The 17,954-nt window shown below is 45.1% G+C and overlaps 1 protein-coding gene across 11 annotated transcripts in view; it reads left to right on the top strand.

Moving 5' to 3' along the window:
* LOC117401214 (unconventional myosin-IXb-like) overlaps nucleotides 1–17,406 on the top strand; it is a 60,203-nt gene extending 42,797 nt beyond the window's left edge. For 6 of the 11 annotated variants that reach the window (XM_059014222.1, XM_059014228.1, XM_059014225.1 and 3 more), the window contains 21 exons: nucleotides 347–496; nucleotides 849–1,006; nucleotides 1,558–2,367; nucleotides 2,461–2,554; nucleotides 4,309–4,475; nucleotides 5,416–5,549; nucleotides 6,172–6,335; nucleotides 6,598–6,705; nucleotides 6,814–6,990; nucleotides 7,361–7,399; nucleotides 7,934–8,045; nucleotides 8,225–8,298; nucleotides 8,580–8,772; nucleotides 9,382–9,510; nucleotides 9,830–9,935; nucleotides 10,275–10,406; nucleotides 10,736–10,859; nucleotides 11,539–11,583; nucleotides 12,618–12,733; nucleotides 12,951–13,078; nucleotides 13,787–17,406. In XM_059014222.1, coding sequence (XP_058870205.1) covers nucleotides 347–496; nucleotides 849–1,006; nucleotides 1,558–2,367; nucleotides 2,461–2,554; nucleotides 4,309–4,475; nucleotides 5,416–5,549; nucleotides 6,172–6,335; nucleotides 6,598–6,705; nucleotides 6,814–6,990; nucleotides 7,361–7,399; nucleotides 7,934–8,045; nucleotides 8,225–8,298; nucleotides 8,580–8,772; nucleotides 9,382–9,510; nucleotides 9,830–9,935; nucleotides 10,275–10,406; nucleotides 10,736–10,859; nucleotides 11,539–11,583; nucleotides 12,618–12,733; nucleotides 12,951–13,078; nucleotides 13,787–14,220 — 3,594 coding nt within the window. In that variant the 3' untranslated portion in view covers nucleotides 14,221–17,406. Of the gene's footprint in view, nucleotides 1–346; nucleotides 497–848; nucleotides 1,007–1,557; nucleotides 2,368–2,460; nucleotides 2,555–4,308; nucleotides 4,476–5,415; nucleotides 5,550–6,171; nucleotides 6,336–6,597; nucleotides 6,706–6,813; nucleotides 6,991–7,360; nucleotides 7,400–7,933; nucleotides 8,046–8,224; nucleotides 8,299–8,579; nucleotides 8,773–9,381; nucleotides 9,511–9,829; nucleotides 9,936–10,274; nucleotides 10,407–10,735; nucleotides 10,860–11,538; nucleotides 11,584–12,617; nucleotides 12,734–12,950; nucleotides 13,091–13,766 lie in introns of all 11 variants that reach the window. The other 5 variants (XM_059014227.1, XM_059014229.1, XM_059014230.1 and 2 more) reach the window with 5 other exon arrangements.
* The last annotated feature ends 548 nt before the right edge of the window (nucleotides 17,407–17,954 follow it).

Here is a 17,954-nt window from a genome sequence, read left to right as displayed (position 1 = left end):
TCCATTCCTGGTTTTGCTATGAGGTTACTAAGACACACCTGAGCTTGCTACCAACACATTAATCAAGGTCGTAGTAAAACCTGGAATAGGTGAAACTGCTATGCAATAGGAGTCTTATTTCCATCCCTGTTTTTTTTAAACCCCAGGTCTGATCATTAGAGTCACCCCAGTTTACAGTAATAGCGTGTCTGTGGTGCTAGAACGCACATCCGCCTTAGTTTTAGGTTTAATCTACTCCCCTAACGTTGTATTGTCTGATCGCTGTAATCGACATGGTTTACAGCAGTAGTGTGTGCCAGTCTCGCCTATGGTGCCATGTGTAATTAGCGTGTGTGTGTGTGTGCAGGTGTTCATGAAGGAGGCGGAGCGTCAGAGGCTGCAGGACACCCTTCACAAGGAAGTGATCCGGAAGATCATCTTCCTGCAGCGCTGGTTCAGAGCCCAGCTGGAGAGGAGACACTACCTGCGCATGAGGCAGGCAGCCACCACCATTCAGGTAGTCCCGTCTCACCCAGCCGCACACTCACCCTTACAGCAAACACACGTGCGCTGTTAAACCCATCAAAGGAAGGGCCGTTGAGTGAACGCTGTGCACGTGTCTTCTAATACAGCGATGAGGGGTCAACATTTCTAATGCCCTCCTGGGAGGGTTTCTATGGTACAATAGCACATCTTGCAAAACCAAAATATTTATTTTAAACTGGTGATTGTAATAGAGAAATTGCACTGCAGTATGAATAGGTACCAATATTAATATTACAGTAGTAATATAGATCTTTTTTTATATATATAAATGGTTTTTCTTGTTACGCTGGTAAGCCCACCTTCATGATGATGATTTATTACAGAAATGCTGGCGCTCCTATAATATGCGACACAAGCACAGTGCTGCCACCACTATCCAAGCGCTGTGGCGCGGCTACTCACAGAAAATGGCCTATCAGAAACAGCTGGACGGGATCCGGAAGCTGCAGGCTGTGGTCCGAGGGCACGCCGCACGCAGGAGGTAGGATTCACAGCGCTTTCCCAGTCTGCTTGCCTCCTTGAAGGACCCTGGCTGCCTTAGCTTGGCATTCTCCCCTGGTCCCAGTGTCTTCTGGCTGTTTTTCTCATTGCGTCCTGTTTTTAAGAGCCGAGAAAGAGATGCTGTACTCCAGTGTGTCTGTTTTCTACTTTGAGCTATTCCATCTCAAGCCTCTAGAGGCAATTATACCTGATATTTAAGGAACCTGTCAAACAAACTCTAGTTCTCTTGTTACTGCATGGTTAGATTTTTTTCACCTATTTTTATACCCACATTCATGTCATAATTCGATAGCCCCTCTATTGTTGATTTAAGACCTAGCAGAGTTCTGTAGACCCCTATATTTCCTTTGCTGTCACAAATTAGACACGACTGTAGTTTAGTCTCATTAGAAGGACAGTGCTCTCTAGTCATGCTGGGGTGGTGTTTGAGTTCGGAGGGAAGAGAGACAGTACTGCCCTACTGAACACCCCTTAGATAGACAGGTGTTCCAAGCTTCAATTTGTTTATGCCCTTGCGATACTGTCCCCCAGGTACCGAGCCATGAGTGTGGAGAAACAGCTGGCTGAGGAAGAGGAGGCAGCGGCCAGAAAGAGGGCAGAAGAAGCAGCCACAGCAGCAGCCCAGCGAGAGCAAGCCAGGGAGGAGGAGGAGAAGGGAGAAAAAGGACCAGAGGAGGTCAAGACAGATCCTCAGACAGAGGTGAACGACACAGGGAAGGAGTTAGAGGAGGCAAAGGGAGAGCCCAGCGAGGAAGGGGAAGAGCAGGAGACCTCGAAGCCTGAACCAAGGAAGGGAGACACTCCCCTCTACCTGAGAACCCCTTCAGCCGAGAGCATCGACAAGCTCCCACGCAGCCAGGATAAAAGGGAGAGGAGGAGGCAGAGGGGGCTGGAACACGACAAGCTGCAGAACAAGCTGGTATCCCCCCCAGGGCAGGGTGATCACCCTGCCCCGACCACGGCACCCTCCCCCGCCAAGGGGGAGAAAGCGGACACCGGGAGCAAGCTGAAGGAGCGGTCGGACAGCAAGGAGCTGGATCAGTACACCTTCGTGGAGTGGAAGATGAAGGACTCTCCTGGGAAGAAGGAAGGGAAATGCCCTTCCGATGTGGCCAGGCCCTCCTCCCTCCCGCTGAGCTCCCCGAACTCCAGCGTCGGAGGGGACGGCAAGGAGGCCCAGCGGAACGGGCAGAAGGAACCGAGCAGCCCCACCGGCGGCACTCTCCATCGGTACAGCAACCAGACCGCGCTCCGGAACAAGGGCGAGAGGTGGAAGGAGAAGATCAAAACTGAAGGAGGCCAGCAGGAGAGCCCGTCGCCAGAGAAACCCAAGCTTTTACAGTAAGGATGACGAGCGGAGTTGTGTGCTTTTATTTAATGGTTTGTTCTGTGTTGCATTTCAGTAATGGAACTGTTTTGTTTCTCCCCCCCCAGGACTAAAGGGATCTCCACCTCCCTGGAGGACTTGCCTAAGCAGAGTCTCCCGGGATTGGACTACAGTACCTGTGGAACATACAGAAGAAAAGTGGTACAGGATTTTAAAGTCTTTCTCTTGCTGCGCTGGGGAGGTCTCTCAGGACAGGCTGATTTTAGCTTTTAATCACCCTCTGTTAATGCTGTGATCCCTGCCCTATTATAGACACATGTAATAATAATAATAATCTCCCCCTTAGTCTTTTTATAGGTATGCTGGCATTTTCCTTTATAAATCTAAAATTTATTCGGATTGGATTTTTGACATCCAACAGTTGTAGGTTGTGTTGACCCTTTTTTAAATTGTTGCATTGTTTTTGTATTTGCTGGTGTGGGGCTATAAATGGGCTAGAATCACTAAGCATGTGCTCTTGTGCATAGGGCACCCATGTATTTATTTATTTTTTTAAAGAAAGAGCAATACTCCTACGCAAACCTTACGTTCCTGTACCTGAAAAACAAATACACAAAGCTGTTTCTGAACTTTGTAGTACACCTTGGAGCAAATCCTTAGGGAATTTGGTCCAAAGGAGAGTTCTGGGATCTGCAAACGTAAATTCGTCACGCCTCCTGTACAGAATGTCACTGTGAGGCAGTGATTAGAGTGAGGTGGGGGTTGATGCCAAGCAGAAGTTGGGAAAACTGCAAATCCTGTTTTCATACATTTCTGTAAGACGGGAAAACGCCACGAGATCTTCACACACAAAGGTAACCTGTAACCTGACGGTGCTACCGTGTAATGCAGTTTGTGAGACCAGGCACAGAATCATAACCCAACAATCGCCCTCGTCTCTAACTAACACCTCCGCAGACGGTTGTTTCTCAAAGGGGCGCAGGTTTGAGAAGGTAGTCAGATTGGCAGTTTTTCTTCCACCAAACCGATTTGAGGCAGTTTGTGGGGCGCGGCTGCTTTCGATAAACGGCTGCTGCTTGATTTTTGAATTCTCTGAACCTTTAGGAGTTTGGGCATCACAAGCGGAGGCTTGCCCTCATGCGCAGTCGTCTGATCGATATAAGTGCGGAGATGGAAGATATGGAGTACTGGACCTTCCCACTCCCTCCTATTACCCCCGTCTCCCCCTTATCCCCCAAGGGGAAGGGGCAGGTACAACACTGGATTGAGGGGCAGGTTTAACACACTGGTGGAACTGTGATGAAATCGTTGTGTCTGTGTACTGTAGCTACTGGTTTAATGTAGAACAGTATTGATTTGTAATGAGGCTAACTGCTCTTCATGTCTAAAAGCTAGGCCTCTGTCTTGATCGTAGCTATTAGTATTTTTTTTTTTTTTCATTAAAACACACCAGTAGATTTAAATTCAGTAGCTAACGTAACTCTTTGATAATCTGGTGTTTTTTAAGATCTACTGGAAATCAGATGTGTTCATGGCTAAAATAAAACATGGCTAATTGTAACAGGTGCTACCTTACAAATAAAAGTCTTTGCACGACAACGACACAAAGGTTTTACACGGTTCCTTCTCCGGGTGCAATGAGGTGCGGGGGTATCTGTGCATACAGCCCCTGTCTGGGGTAACCCAGTGGTACCTGTGTAGAGGACTGGAGCTGGGTTGCTATTCGGAGACGCTACTAATATTCAGGCTGTTTTAACCTCCAGCTATGCCTGTGCATGCCCAGTGTACCTCCTGCATAGACACTTGCACTGTGCCTTTTTCTATTGCTGGGTATTGAATCTCCAGGTACTGTGGGAGTCCTGAGTCCCTTGTTAGGAGGCATGATGGGAAAGGCTTTGACCGTCAAAAGTTACCCTGCATTCCCACATATAATGCCTGTTTTCTTTTCTTCGCAGTCTCCTGCCAAATCCTTCGCAGACTCTGTGAAGCAGCCCAACCTGAAGAGACGTGTGAACGAGAGCCCAGGCCACCAGGAGACTGTAGCTGCCCCCCAGCCTCAACCCCAGCCCCAGCCCCAGCCGCAGCCCCAGCCCCAGCCGCAGCCCCCGACACCGGACTCCAAGTACGATACAGATACCGTCCCGTTAGCTGAGATAAATGACGTCATTCTAGTGAAGAGCGACGCACTCGTGGGAAATCACCCCTGCGCTTATGTAAACCAAAAAAAACTAAAAACAAGACAGTGTGGAAAACGATACCGGCTGTTTTCTTTCCAAATATAGGAATAAAAACACTTCCAGGGACTTTTTTTTTTTTTTTTTAAAGATTCCTAGAATTCCTCCCTGTAATGTGTTCATGTTAGTGTCCGGTTCCCAAGGACAGCTGGAGCGAGCGGCTTTGCTCTCAATACAGAAGATCTGTAGTAATATACTTCCACAAAGCTGTCCTGAAAAGGCTGCTGAGATGATGTGTGTAAATACAGAACTAGCAGATGATGTCCGATGTGTTAAATAGTGATCCATTTTTGCATGTTTGTTCGGTGGTGGGGGGTGGAGCTGGGGATGTAATATTTGTAACACAAACGAGAGAGTAGCTAGAAACTTAGAAACCGTGAACCGGATGTGGTTGATGCATTTCTCTTCAGATCAAATATTAAACTGCAAGACCTGTGTTCCGGTGTCATGAGCCAGCACACATGGTTTTAACTCTGAGATTATGATTTAATAAACGTGACTAAATAATGCAACTTTGTACTGCAGTTAATATTGTCCTTTAAGAAGTTTAACTTGGAGAAACCTCTTTCAATTGTAAATATTAGTATTTAAAAAGAAAAAAAAAGTATAATAGGGATGGAAATAAGACTCCCATTGCATAGCAGCTTGAGCCCTTCCTGGTTTTCCTTTGAATTACACACCTGAGCTTGTTGCCTATACACTGACTAATCAAGCTTGTTGTAAAACCTGGAGTTGGTGAAACTGCTATGCAATAGTAGTCTTATTTCCATCCCTGTGTATGCAATGCTGACGGTCTCTGACAGACGTTCTGTGTTGTGTCTGTTCCAGGCCTGGCTTCTTCCGCAAGATCCTGAAGAAACACGATAAGCGTTCTAACAAAGACTTGCACACGCCGGAAGAACCTGAAATTACGTTTTCCCAGGCCGTGGCTGAATGCATGCAGCTGAATAAAGTCAGCGAAGGTAAAAATTTTCACGAAGAACAGGTTTTAAAAAAAAAACAAAAAAAAACTTTGGCCACTCCTGAATTAGACCCTTGAAACGCTCTTTCCCTCCTCCTGCCAGTAACCTATCCAGGGATGGAAATAAACTCCCCAGCTGCATAGCTGCTGTAGCAATGGTGAAGCACGGTGTGGGAAGCCGGTATTTGGGCTTTCTCACAAAGCCATGCCAATTCACCTCAATCATTCCCTGAAGGGCCCTGCACTGCTTACACTGCTCTTTTACATTATACTGACCTCTAGTGGCTTAAAATGCTAAGACTTACACAGGAGCATTTTATTAATTTTTTTCACCCACAAAGGCTAGGTGTTGTGTGAACCCACACCTCTAACATAAGCTTGTGGGGTTTTTATCCTGTTTTTTTTTTAAACATTTTTAATGGTGCTGTTTAGATCCACCCCAGTTTTAGATCGATGCAAATAAATAAAAAAATAAAACCCTGAGATGTTCTCTTCCAACTGAGAATCCACCACGTTTCTACAAACAAAAGCCACACTGCTTCTGTCCAGCAGGACCCTGTGTCCCGTGCTTCTGCCCCCCCAGTGTCTTGTCTATCTCCCTGAGTGTTCTTTCCTGTGCCCAGGACCCCCGCAGTGCCCAGGGGACCCTTCCCCAAAGGCTAGGAAGAACACAGACATCAAGATCAGCAATGCCCCCCCGTGTTCGGAGCAGTGGCACACCTCCCTGCAGCGCGAGATCACCAACACCAACGAGCTGAAGGAGCTGGACGAGTTCCTCCGCAACCAGGTCCGTCTGAGCTCTGCTGCCCTCGCTGGGGATCCGTACCAACAATCCTATTGAGCACCTACTGCTTATAAAAATTGGGGGGAAAAAATCCCATGGCATAGCAGTTTGATCCATTCCTGGTTTTACTAGGAGTTTAATAACACACCTGAGCTTGTTACCTGTACACTGTAGCTAATCAAGCTTGTATTAAAACCTAGAATAGGTCTTTTTTTTTTTTTTTAGTTTATTTCTTTTTGTTAAGTGAACTCTCTTCTCTGGCCAGGTGAACGACCTGCGGTCTCGTGGGAAGCAGCTGTCGGACACTGAGAACATCTTCATCATGGCCACCATGCAGTTCCGAGAGAATATCAAGACCATGTACAGCCGTCAGGTAAAACAGCACAAGAGCATCGGAAACCAACGATTCGGGCACATCGATGCAGGTTCCGGTTCCTTCTACTGTGGTACTCAGACACTGTTTGTCTTGTCTTCGTTCCAGAACCAGCCGGCTAACATTCGCTACAGGAACCTGATGAAGAACTACCAGTTGAAGGTGGCCAGCCTGGCCGGGGAGAAGCAGAAGGCCGAGGTGCAGCTGGTGGTCAACCTGTTCCAGTCGGTGCTGGACGGCTTCATCCGGGCCGAGATCAAGAAGGAGGAAGCCGAGCCCGCCAAGGTAGAGCGCTGCCCGGTCATTCAGCACCGCACCCGTGCCGCGAAACAGAGGATTACTTTGAATTCAAAAATACATTTTACAGAGGAACGGGTTCGGTAGAGTCAGTACTGCTGGACCTGTGAGCACTTGAATCGGATTAAACCCCCTCGACCCGATTCCAAACTGGTTTGCATGCAGAATATTTGGGAGATGATGTGGGATTCCTCAAACGGGTAGCTTGGATCTGATTTTAGCTTGGGCACATAAGCAAGGCAATAGTGACTCCGGGGCTATCCAGAGGTGATTTAGAAATTAAGAACACCCCTTCCCAGTCCAGCTAATAAACAGCACAAGGGTTTTTTTTTAAATGTTCCTTTTTATTTTTTTCCAGCCCACAAAAACTCGGAAGAGAAGAAAAAAAGACAAGTGTGTAAGTATGACCCGTTTCTCATTGGGGATGGGAAGACTCCAGATGGATGTTGTTTACTTTACCATAAATAAGCAGACCTGCTTTCTCAAGGGTATCTGCATGTGCGTTAGAGATCTGGCTATCGGCTTTTGCTAATGCAGCGCTTCCCAAATCCAGTCCTCGGGATCCCAGTATCTTCTGTTTTTCATTCCAACTGAGCTCCCAATTACTTAACTGAAACCCTTACTTTAAACTAATGTGCTTCATTTGACCTTTTCTGATTGTTTTCAGTTGGAGATTTCAAGTTAACTATAACATTTTATAAGTACCTTTTGAAATCTGCAACTTTTTAGGAGAGCTCAGTTGCATTGAAAACCAGAAGACACTGGGGTCCTGAGGACTGGGTGTGGGTATCTCTAGTATCTAAAGAAATGTACTTCCAAGCTCATGTATTAAATCTACTGTGCCCACGCCCAACTTGAGTCCTAGAGCTGCACCTGCAGGATGTTTGTAACAGCACAAGTGTATTTGATATTAAAACCCTTTTTCTTTCAGTCGGAGAAACGCATGGGCCACGTGCTCAGCAGCTATCAGGTGAACATCATCCAGTCGTGTGATCAGTGCACCTCGTACATCTTTGCCATGGAGAAAGCCCTCATCTGCAGCTGTGAGTGTTCTGTGGGTCTAGCTCTGTTTTTCAATTTGCATACATTTTGAATGCATTGCCGGAATCTCTGCAACCAAACAGCAGTGAGGCAAAAAGACATCTGGAGATATTGGCAAGCCGGGGGCCGTGTCCTGTAAAAACAAACGGCCGCTAATGCTGCTTCTCTTTCGTCTCCTCAGACTGCAAGATTATCTGTCACAAGAAATGCATCAGTAAAATCCAAAACGAATGCACCTCCTACTGTGTGATGAAGGTAAGCTCCATACGCGGCAGTGATCTGGGAATCTGATTGTGCAGTTTGATACAATATACGTTGATAGTTCAATGTGTATATCCATTTATGGTTTTGTAAAAATTGCATTCCGGTTCATAACTTCTGGTCGCTAGCCCTTGTCCGGACTGGTGTAAATCAAACCGGGAAATACTTGTATTGGCTGGCTTACACAGAGCAGTCGATTTTCACAGTACAGCTAGTGTATTACTGGGAACTTCTCGGACAGAGCACAGACCAATCCCGGTTTTCTTGTTTGACAGAATGAGACGGAGGCAGGCTCCCGGCACTTTGGCGTGCGGGTTTGTGCTCTCACTAGCGAGCGGAACCCGGTGCCCATTGTCCTGGAGATCCTGCTGGAGCACGTGGAGATGAATGGGCTGTACACAGAGGGTATCTACCGCAAGTCTGGCTCTGCCAATCGTATGAAGGAGCTGTGGCAGAGGCTGGAGGCAGGTGGGTGAAGGGCGAAGGACCAGGCATGAAAACCAGACTCCTGCTGCATAGCAGTGTGTTACCCATTCCAGGTTTTATGATGAGCTTGATTAGCCACCGTTTGTATGTAACAAGCTTACGTGTGTCTTGTTAAAAAACAAGAATGGATCAAACTGCTATGCGTTTGGGGGTTTATTTCTAGAGGTATTTCTAGAAAAGTGTGTTCAAGCGTCTAAATCAGGGGTGGCCAAAGTTCCACTCCGGGTCTTTGTTCCAACCCTGTTCTAAATTGTTTAATTTAACTAATTAAACCTCCATCCAGACCCTGAAGTAGTTAATGATCTAATTGTACCTGTTAAACTGCAGTGGACTGGCACCCCAGGACTGTGATTGAACACCCTTGCTCGAATTGTTTTATCTGACAATCATTCATTCACCTAAAACAGCTTGTTAACCCCCGATTTTCTGTGAAATATTGAAAAGCTTGAATTGCTGAATCGTGGAATAACGAGTGAACGCTGCGTATTCCGAATGCCAAATCATCCAGTGTGGTTTTTATAAATTGTAAATTCGTGGAATAATTCAATCACCCCTCTCCCCTTGTCCTGTGTCTGTCCTCCTCCTCTACAGATCCCACCGCTGTGAATTTAGAGGAGTATCCTATCCATGCTGTCACCGGCATTCTCAAACAGTGGCTCAGGGAACTCCCTGACCCTCTCATGACCTTCACCTATTACAATGACTTCCTGCACGCCGTGGGTAAGTGACACTGCGTGCCCCCTTGCCCTCTTTATACAGGACCTTGGAGAGCAAGCAAGACTGGTCTGGACTAATCTATGCAAACTGGCTGTACAATAATGATAATGCATTGAAGACACTGAAATATTCTAGTCGAAATGTTTGTCAAATAAATTTGATGAAAGTCTGTTTCACAAAACCAGATTGTTTATGGCCAGGTATTTCAGATTTTTAGTAACATCAGGCCCTTTCACGTGTAGTGTGGATCCCAACTCATTGTGTGTCTCTGTGTGGGTGTCTGTCTCTGTGTGGCTGTGTGTGTCTCTCTGTGTTCCTGCAGAAATGCCAGGGAAGCAGGAGCAGCTTCAGGCCATTTATCGCATTCTGGAGCAACTCCCCCAGGCTAACTACAACACCCTGGAGAGACTCGTCTTCCACCTGGTCAGGTAATACACATACCAGCAGCATCACCGCCACTCTAACCTTCCCAGCCAGGTGCAGAACGTCAGGGAGCCTCGTTATACAACTGGGAATGAACTTGGTACAGACCTCCTTTATGCGTGAGTTCAGGCCTTTGGTTAGTTGGAGTAAAGGATATATATTGAGAACTCCAGGGCTCTGCACTTCTCCAATTTCTCAGATGGCTTTTAACTTTGGTTAAGTGTGTTTGTTCCATGTTTTGTTGATGCAGCTCACAGTAATGTTCTGTTTCTGTCCTAGGCAGTGGTAGTGCATGTTGCTGTCCGGCACTTGTACCTAGTTTTGTTGTGTTTCCTCTCTTGCAGAGTGGCCAAAGAGGAGCCTCATAACCGGATGACCCCCAATGCCTTGGCAATAGTGTACGCTCCCTGTATCTTACGCTGCCCCGATAACGCAGACCCCCTGACCAGCATGAAAGATGTTGCAAAGACTACTATGTGAGTGTTTCTGACTTCGGCTGTTCGTATCGGGGACTTGTGTAGCCTGATCCCAGAAGTTTCCCAGCATGGGGGGGTGTGTTAGGGAGGTAGTCCAGATCAAGCTGTAGTAAGAGGGCTAGGTGCCTCCCTCCCCAATTCTGACTCTAGCATCTATATCAATAAGTTGGCCCTGCTTGGCTTCTGTATGCCTACCTATATATAAAGTTGCATATGTAGGATGTCTGTTTGAATGAATGTCATTCATTGTTTAAGGTGTAACCTAAAAGACCCAATATAAGCAAACCCAGAGTCTGGAATTAACTTGCCTGGGTTTATTTTGCCTGCAGGTGTGTGGAAATGCTGATAAACGAGCAGATAAGAAAATATAACGAGAGGATTGAAGAAATCGAGCAGCTGGAATATGCAGAGGCCCTGGCTGTCAACCAGCTCAAGCTGAAGAGACAGAACACGGTAATCTAGAATGAGCTCTGCCATTGATTCCGGTCGGATGGCACTATGCTGTGGGCGTCTGTCATTCATTACAGGGAGCTGTAATCCAAAAACTAAGTGTGGATTTCAGCAAAGTGTTTGCAACTTTTTCTTGAATCCACACAGTCTTTAACTGGTGCAGATGTTTTATACTGCATGGGTGGGAAAAAATTCAATCCAGGTATCAACCATGGAAATTGAGTAAAAGGAAGTTTAGAACGGAAGGTAGGAAGCACTTTTTACACAGTTATAAATGCATGGAATAGCCTACCAGGTGAAGTAGTTCATCTAAAACACTGGGAGCATTTTAAAAAAGTTCCCTCCCAGTAGGAGAGAGTGGTGCGCTAACAAGGGACGAGCCTTGATGGGCAGAATGTGAACGAAAACCTTTCTTATGTCCTTTTAAAAATTGAGCCAATTAAACCCCTACACAGGTCCTAATGCCTTTAATCATTTAATTCATCCTGTTTGACCTGGAGTGGAGTAGCCCTGGGGGTACCGGAGTTGCCCACACCTGATACACGGTTTAATTGCAGGGCTCCCCTGGTGTGGCGCTGGGGGTCTGTGCTGGTGACAGGTTGTGGGGATTCTCTCCTGGCACACTTTGCCCTGTTGATTTTGAATGTTTTTTTTTTTCTTCTGGTTTCCTTCTCTCCTGTAGCTGTGGCCTTTAGAACTCAGGTTCTCTCCTTACAAGAGAGTGGTGGTACGTATCAGCCCTGCCTGGTCCCTGCAGCTGCTGCAGGTTTACTCGCTCATTCTCCTACCCATCGTTTACTCGCTCGTTCTCCTACCCATTCTCCTGCATGGCATGACGTTCTCTGCATCCTATTTCATTACCAGCAATGCACAGCGGTGGTTGTATATTGGTTTTCACCGTTCGACGGGGTTGCGTTTTCCAGAGTGTCGCTGGATCGCCTCCTTCATGGCAGGCTGTTTTTCCACAGCGGCAGCCCAGGGGGGTCTCCTGATTTCATTACACAGCGGTGCCCGTTAATACCGCTTCACTTTTCATTTTGAAATCCTGTGTGACAGTGGCAAGACCTGCTGCTAAAGAAAACTGTGGCATATTTCAAACTGATTTGTTCCATTGACAGTAGTATAGGTAACATTTCTGGATAGTAATAATTTTGTGCAGCAAGTGTACATTTACACCAAATAAAAAAAAATCTATTAAAAAAAGTAAATTCTAGTAGTAGTTGAACTGTATTTCAAGGGTTCAGAATGGAATATACCAGCCTGCATATTTCATTGCATGAGGTTTTGGTTGTTTTTTTTTTGTTTCTCCTGTAGGAGGCAGTATAGGACTGCCCTTTTTTCATTCCCAGCTCCCTTTTCTAAGGGTTCATTTGCTGCAGTTCCCTCCAGGGGTTCCTGTAGCCTGCTGGACATCCAGCATTTGCAGACTGCCGTTCTCCAGCGCCCATCCACCTTCCTTCCAGTCATCAAAAAGCACTAACACCTGCACGGCATGATCCCAATGTATCTGAAAAGTCACACTTCTCCATCACTGCTGTGTGCATTCACTGTTGCCTTAAAACCAGATGGTAGATTCACTTTTGAGGTTACACTCTATCTAACCTGGTGCTAACTGCCACCAAACATCCTTTAACTTATTTGTTTAGGCTAGTAGTCTAACCTGGTTTGATGCACAGTATAGGGATTACTACTGCTCTGGTAGCCCTGGTAAATGCAGCCGCATCCCTGTGTTAATGAAGTCTCCTCCCTGGTGCTCCCCAGGTGAATGAGAAGTCCTCTGTGGATCTGAGCCCTGTTCATGAGGACAGCCCCACGGACTCGGACATCGAAGCAGAGAAAACGCTCATGGAGCGCATCAAGTCCATCAAGGAAGAGAAGTAAGTCCTCATACCTGAGCCCTGTGGAGGCCAGGTAGGCTAATCATGCCTAGACTTGCGCTGTCTGTTAAATCTCACGCCATTCAAAGACCTGCCACCACTTCACCGGGCAGAACTCCTAGTAACCTTCGAATGTGATTTATTCTTTATCAGGGAGTTCTGTAGCTAATCGCCTTTCAGCCAAATTCAGTGCTGTATTTTGATCTCCTCCTCCCAGGGAAGAGATAGTCTACCGGCTCCCGGAGCTGGAGCAGCCTGGCTCGGATCAGGAGAACCTCGACTCTGAAGCCTCTCTGAGCACCGAGAGCCTGCTGGACGAGCGGACGGGGATCTTGGACTCCGAAGGTCAGTATTAAGGTACAGTCGCCCTGCTTTTAACTTCCTATTTACTTTGCATGCTGCATTGGGCTCGCAGTCCACTGGGTGTGGGGGAAGCACATAGAAAAAGGGCTGCTTCCAAGACTTAGGAGAATGGGATTTTAAAACTTCAGGGGATCAACGACTTTTAATGTGTCCTACTCATCAGAGACGGTGGTCATGTCCCTATTGAGCCTGTTTTGTGTTTTATTTATTTATTTGTTCATTAACAAACATCATTCATATTCTTAATGTGTAATGCTAGCTTTATATACCAATAGCACAAATGTTTTAGTCCACGGTTGTACTTTAAAAATATATGTATTTTATGTGTATATATCTTGTGTACGAGTGCTGGGATGGAAATAAGACTCCCATTGCATAGCATTCTGAGCCATTCCTGGTATTAGTAGGAGTATAATGAGACTTGCCTGAGCTTGATGCCTATACACACTGTGGCTAATCGAGCTGGTAGTAAAACCTGGAATGGGTGAAACTGCTATGCGATTGTAGTTGTAGTGTGTGTGTGTGTGTGTGTGTGTGTGTGTGTCTGTCTATATATATATATATATATATATATATATATATATATATACACACACACACACACATATACATGTTTAGATGTCCTCTGACTAACAATCGATAACTAATATACTTTGTCTGCTTTCTCAAGCAAATCTTTTACTTTCTCAGGACCTGCAAAGCATTTGGGAAAACAGAAATCGCACCCTGTTGCCAAGCCTCCCAGGTCCTTCCTGCACAATTCCAGAGCGCTGCTGGTGCAGTCAAACTCCAGCCTCCCCCCGCCCACGGTACGATCCTCTTCCGCCACGCTGCACGGCACCAAGCTGCCCCAGCGCGCCCCGACCATGCCCACCTACAACATCAAGCTGCTCCCCAGCATCCTGACCCGCACCAGCTCCCAGACCCTGCCTTTCCGCAACGCTGTCATCCTGCGTCTGGTGAAGGGACGAGAGCAGCCGGCGCGGCGCAAAGACAGCATCCAGTCTGTGTACGTCGTCCCAGGACAGGACCCCTTCCCAGCCCAGCCCAGACCCGTCGACTGCCATCCCAGCGCCGCGGTCTGCAGGAGGTTCTCGGATCCCGACGTTCCCTACACTGACTGACTCCTAACAAGAGCTCCATTACTGTCGTCATGGCGACGAGGGAGATGACAAGACAGTTCAGTCTCGCTTCCATTAAGAGGGGGTGAAGCAGCAAGACTGTCTCACGAAGCACTTTTCTATGTTAGTTGATTTTTTTGTTTAACCCGGTGATGTCAAGCTGAACGTTTTTTTTGTATTAATATTTTTATACTTTTTTTATTGTCTGAGAAAACGGGGATTATTATAAAACGTGGCACAATCTTGTATATTGCTGTGTGTATTTTTGAAAGGGACTACATTTTAATCTATGCTGTAAATCTGGCTCGTTTACACCATTCCCTGCTGCCTTCTCTGTGCTGTCTGATAGGACCAAAGGAGTAATCGGACTCCCGTCTTCAAATTGTGCCTTATTTTTTATTCCGAATTATAAAATGCATGACTGTTTATTTGTCTTTTTTAATGGGTTAACTAGGGGTTTAAACTGGTGTGTATGAACTTACTGGAAAGTGGACCAAATCTTTTAAGTATTTCAATGGTGCCTGAACTGGACCTAGACACTCCCCCCCCCCCCCCCCCCCCCTCCCCAAGCTTTGTTAATGCCTGTACATAACAGATATTTGCATTCTGGGTTTTTCTTTAACAGGAAACATTAACTCTCTTCTCCGTAACCTGCAGACTTTTTTTTTTTTTTAATAGGGTTTACACCACCAGTCTGTTCCCTGAAGTTTGTTCGAGGCTGTTGCTTATTTTCAAGGTAGAAAGAGGACTTCAAAAAAATAAACAAAGCATTTTATTATTTTGGTCCCATGGTGTTTCCTGTTATGCCTGCGAGAGCCACACAGTAAGAACAATTAAAGGACGGTGGATGCCAGCCCTTGTATTGTATACTGTGCTAGCTAGGTGCTGGAATGGAAGTATTCGGCAGAGGTGGGTTGTTCTGTATATTATGTTGCCTCAGTGTAGAAATGAGCACTACATCAGCTGGGTTAGCATCCCTGCACCCCAACTATTTGCTTTTTTTTTTTTTTCTGGAGTGGAACCTCTCGTGCTTTCGTTTCCGCTACGACAGAAGCATCGCCCCTCAGAAATAGGAACATACAGTACAGGGGTAGTAATTGGAGAGAAAAAAAGTCTGATACATAATTAACACAAAATATCCTTCACTGGAAGCGTGCCACGGAGAGCTTGCCAGCCTTCCTGCGAGAGGGGCTCCCAATGTCTCTGATTTGAAATAGCCCAAAAATAATGAGCCATTAGCTCACCCAGCTGATGCTGTGCCATTTTGCACATCTGTCATGCAAGTTATTATACCTGTATACACAGACATAGTCCAGTTTCCCAAATTAGAGTATTGCATGCACCCTTTCTGCCTCAGCCTAGTGCACACACGCACACATACATCTGCCTATGTTAATGAATGTTAATTTTAATGTTCACATAATGTGTGTAAAATCTTATTGAGCCTATCAGAATCGTAGTGGAATAATGGAATGTATGTTGGAAAACATTAGATGGTATAATGTACTTTTTTTTAATTGAATGTAAAAAGTATATACAGTATGTATACATACATACATACATACATACTGTATATATATATAAATTACTTTCAGTGCTTCAGATTTTGACCCAAATTGTTGCTTTATTGTTCTGAAGTCCCAATAAGAAGGTGTCAAGGTCCTCCTTCAATCTACAACAGTGACATCTTTCACTGCAGTGTGTAAGCACGCTGTCGTAGTAGCCCCTATTCCGAAGTGATCTTGCACGTCTTTATCACGTTGGATATCCTTTGCCCCCCAAGTCCAGTTTCTCACCCAGGCAGTGTTTGCAAGTTGAATTGAATTAAAAGCTGTATTTATAATACATATTTCATTTGTCTTATTATTATTATTATTATTATTATTATTATTATTATTATTGTTATTGTGCTCCTTTTAAAGCAAGGAACCATTGAGTTTTCAAACGCCATTCTCATTGGTAGAAGCCTCTAATGCAGTCCCCCTGACTTTTATAATGAGGGTGCACTGTATAATTTGATCGTTTCAAAGTTAGCTTATAACACCGGTACTTCTGTCATTGGACTGCATATGCATCTCTCTTTTGCATCGTCATTACTGTAATTGATCAGTTACAGGTAGTGTCCCCCTGTAAAAGTAAACTGCAATGTTCTGCTAGCGGTGAAGTCTCTATGACAGTAATTTACCTTTACATCCTGTATGCTGCCCCCTTTGCATCAGGAAACGGCCATTTCTAATACTGCATGCGTGCAAACTATAGTGTTACACTATTGCAACGAGTGCGTATTGCATTAATCTGTCCGGTCTGTACACTTGCTGCGATAGTTCATGCAGAAGGCTTTGCATTGTATAGTTGCTAGGTAGGAGACTGACAACCATGGCAGTTGCAAGTAAAGGTGAAGCAATCAATCACTCAGGTGCCTTGATTGATACAATACTGTGTGTTTTTTTTTTTTGGTGCTGTCTAGCACTAAGCTGTATGGACCAAATCCTTGATATGCAATGCATGAATGTATTGTACAAAAAAACAGTTTTTTCTTGAACTTTCTTGAAGTTTCCATTTTAGATGCAGCGGTGGTGTGTGTGTGTTTTTTTTTATTTTTTTATAAAGGATGTTGTGTGTAACTGAGGAGCTGAGTCGTGTGTCTGTGTAGGTCTGCTCTCCCTGTTTTAATTTGTTGGTTATCGGGGTGTATGACGGTGATCAAGTGTACTGTACAGTGTGGTGAATGAAACCTGGACAGAGTGAAGCAGGGTGTGTTCCAGCTCCTGCGTGGTGGTTTTCTTCTCTAATTTTATATGACCCTTCTCACTCATGAAGTACATGGATGCTTTTGTAAGAATGGTCTTGTAATGTATTTCATATTTCAGGATACAATGTTTAAAATAAATTCAATACTTACTCCCAAGGGCAACTTAAGTGTACTGAAGCCTAATTACACACGGGTGATTGAAGTGCAGAAATATCTTTTAATGTCGTACAAGTCTTTGGGTGCATGTTGTTTTCAGCGAGAGCAAGCAGGTTGAAAGGGATGTGGACCACCTTTTTATAAAGCCAGATTTATGTTTTCTTTTCATTTCAAAGAATAAAATGGTCCAAGCAGGATGCAATTGTTGATCTATTGTCTATCTTTTTATCTGTGTGTTTCTGTTTTTTATTTCATTTTAAATATATTTATGCAGGGTTATATACACGTGTGTTTCTTGTCTTGTTCATTTGCATTGTGGCATTTAATCTAATTGTCCTAAAAAAAAAAAAAAAAAAAAAAATGCTGGTTCAGGGATGGAAATTAGACTCCCATTGCATAGCAGTTTGATCCAAGACACACCTGAGCTTGTTACCTATACACTGTGGCTTAGGAAGCTCATAGTAAAACCTGTAACGGGTGAAACTGCTATGCAGTAAAAGTTGTATTTCCATCCCTGTGGTTTTATTAATAAACTCTGTGTGTAATGGAAGAGGTGATTGACATTCTACAGTATGTGGGGACAGTCTATTGAAACTGAGCAATCCATCATAAGGGTTTATTATAATGACCGGAAGCCCTAAATAAATTATTTTTTTTATCCCTTAAATTAAGTTACACATGGAATTGAGCGCTTGCTGTTCAAACGGTTCAGTCTTAAAATACATTTTGAGAGCGACTCAAGCATCACGAGGAGGAAACTGGCAATTTGGATGACCGGATCCAACCTCTCAGTGCATTTTAAACCCTGTTTTGTCCACCTCATTGCAAA

The sequence above is a fragment of the Acipenser ruthenus genome, chromosome 47 (genome assembly GCF_902713425.1).
Source record: "Acipenser ruthenus chromosome 47, fAciRut3.2 maternal haplotype, whole genome shotgun sequence".
In the NCBI taxonomy this organism is placed as follows: domain Eukaryota; kingdom Metazoa; phylum Chordata; class Actinopteri; order Acipenseriformes; family Acipenseridae; genus Acipenser; species Acipenser ruthenus.
This window is presented reverse-complemented; position numbering and strand designations above follow the sequence as displayed.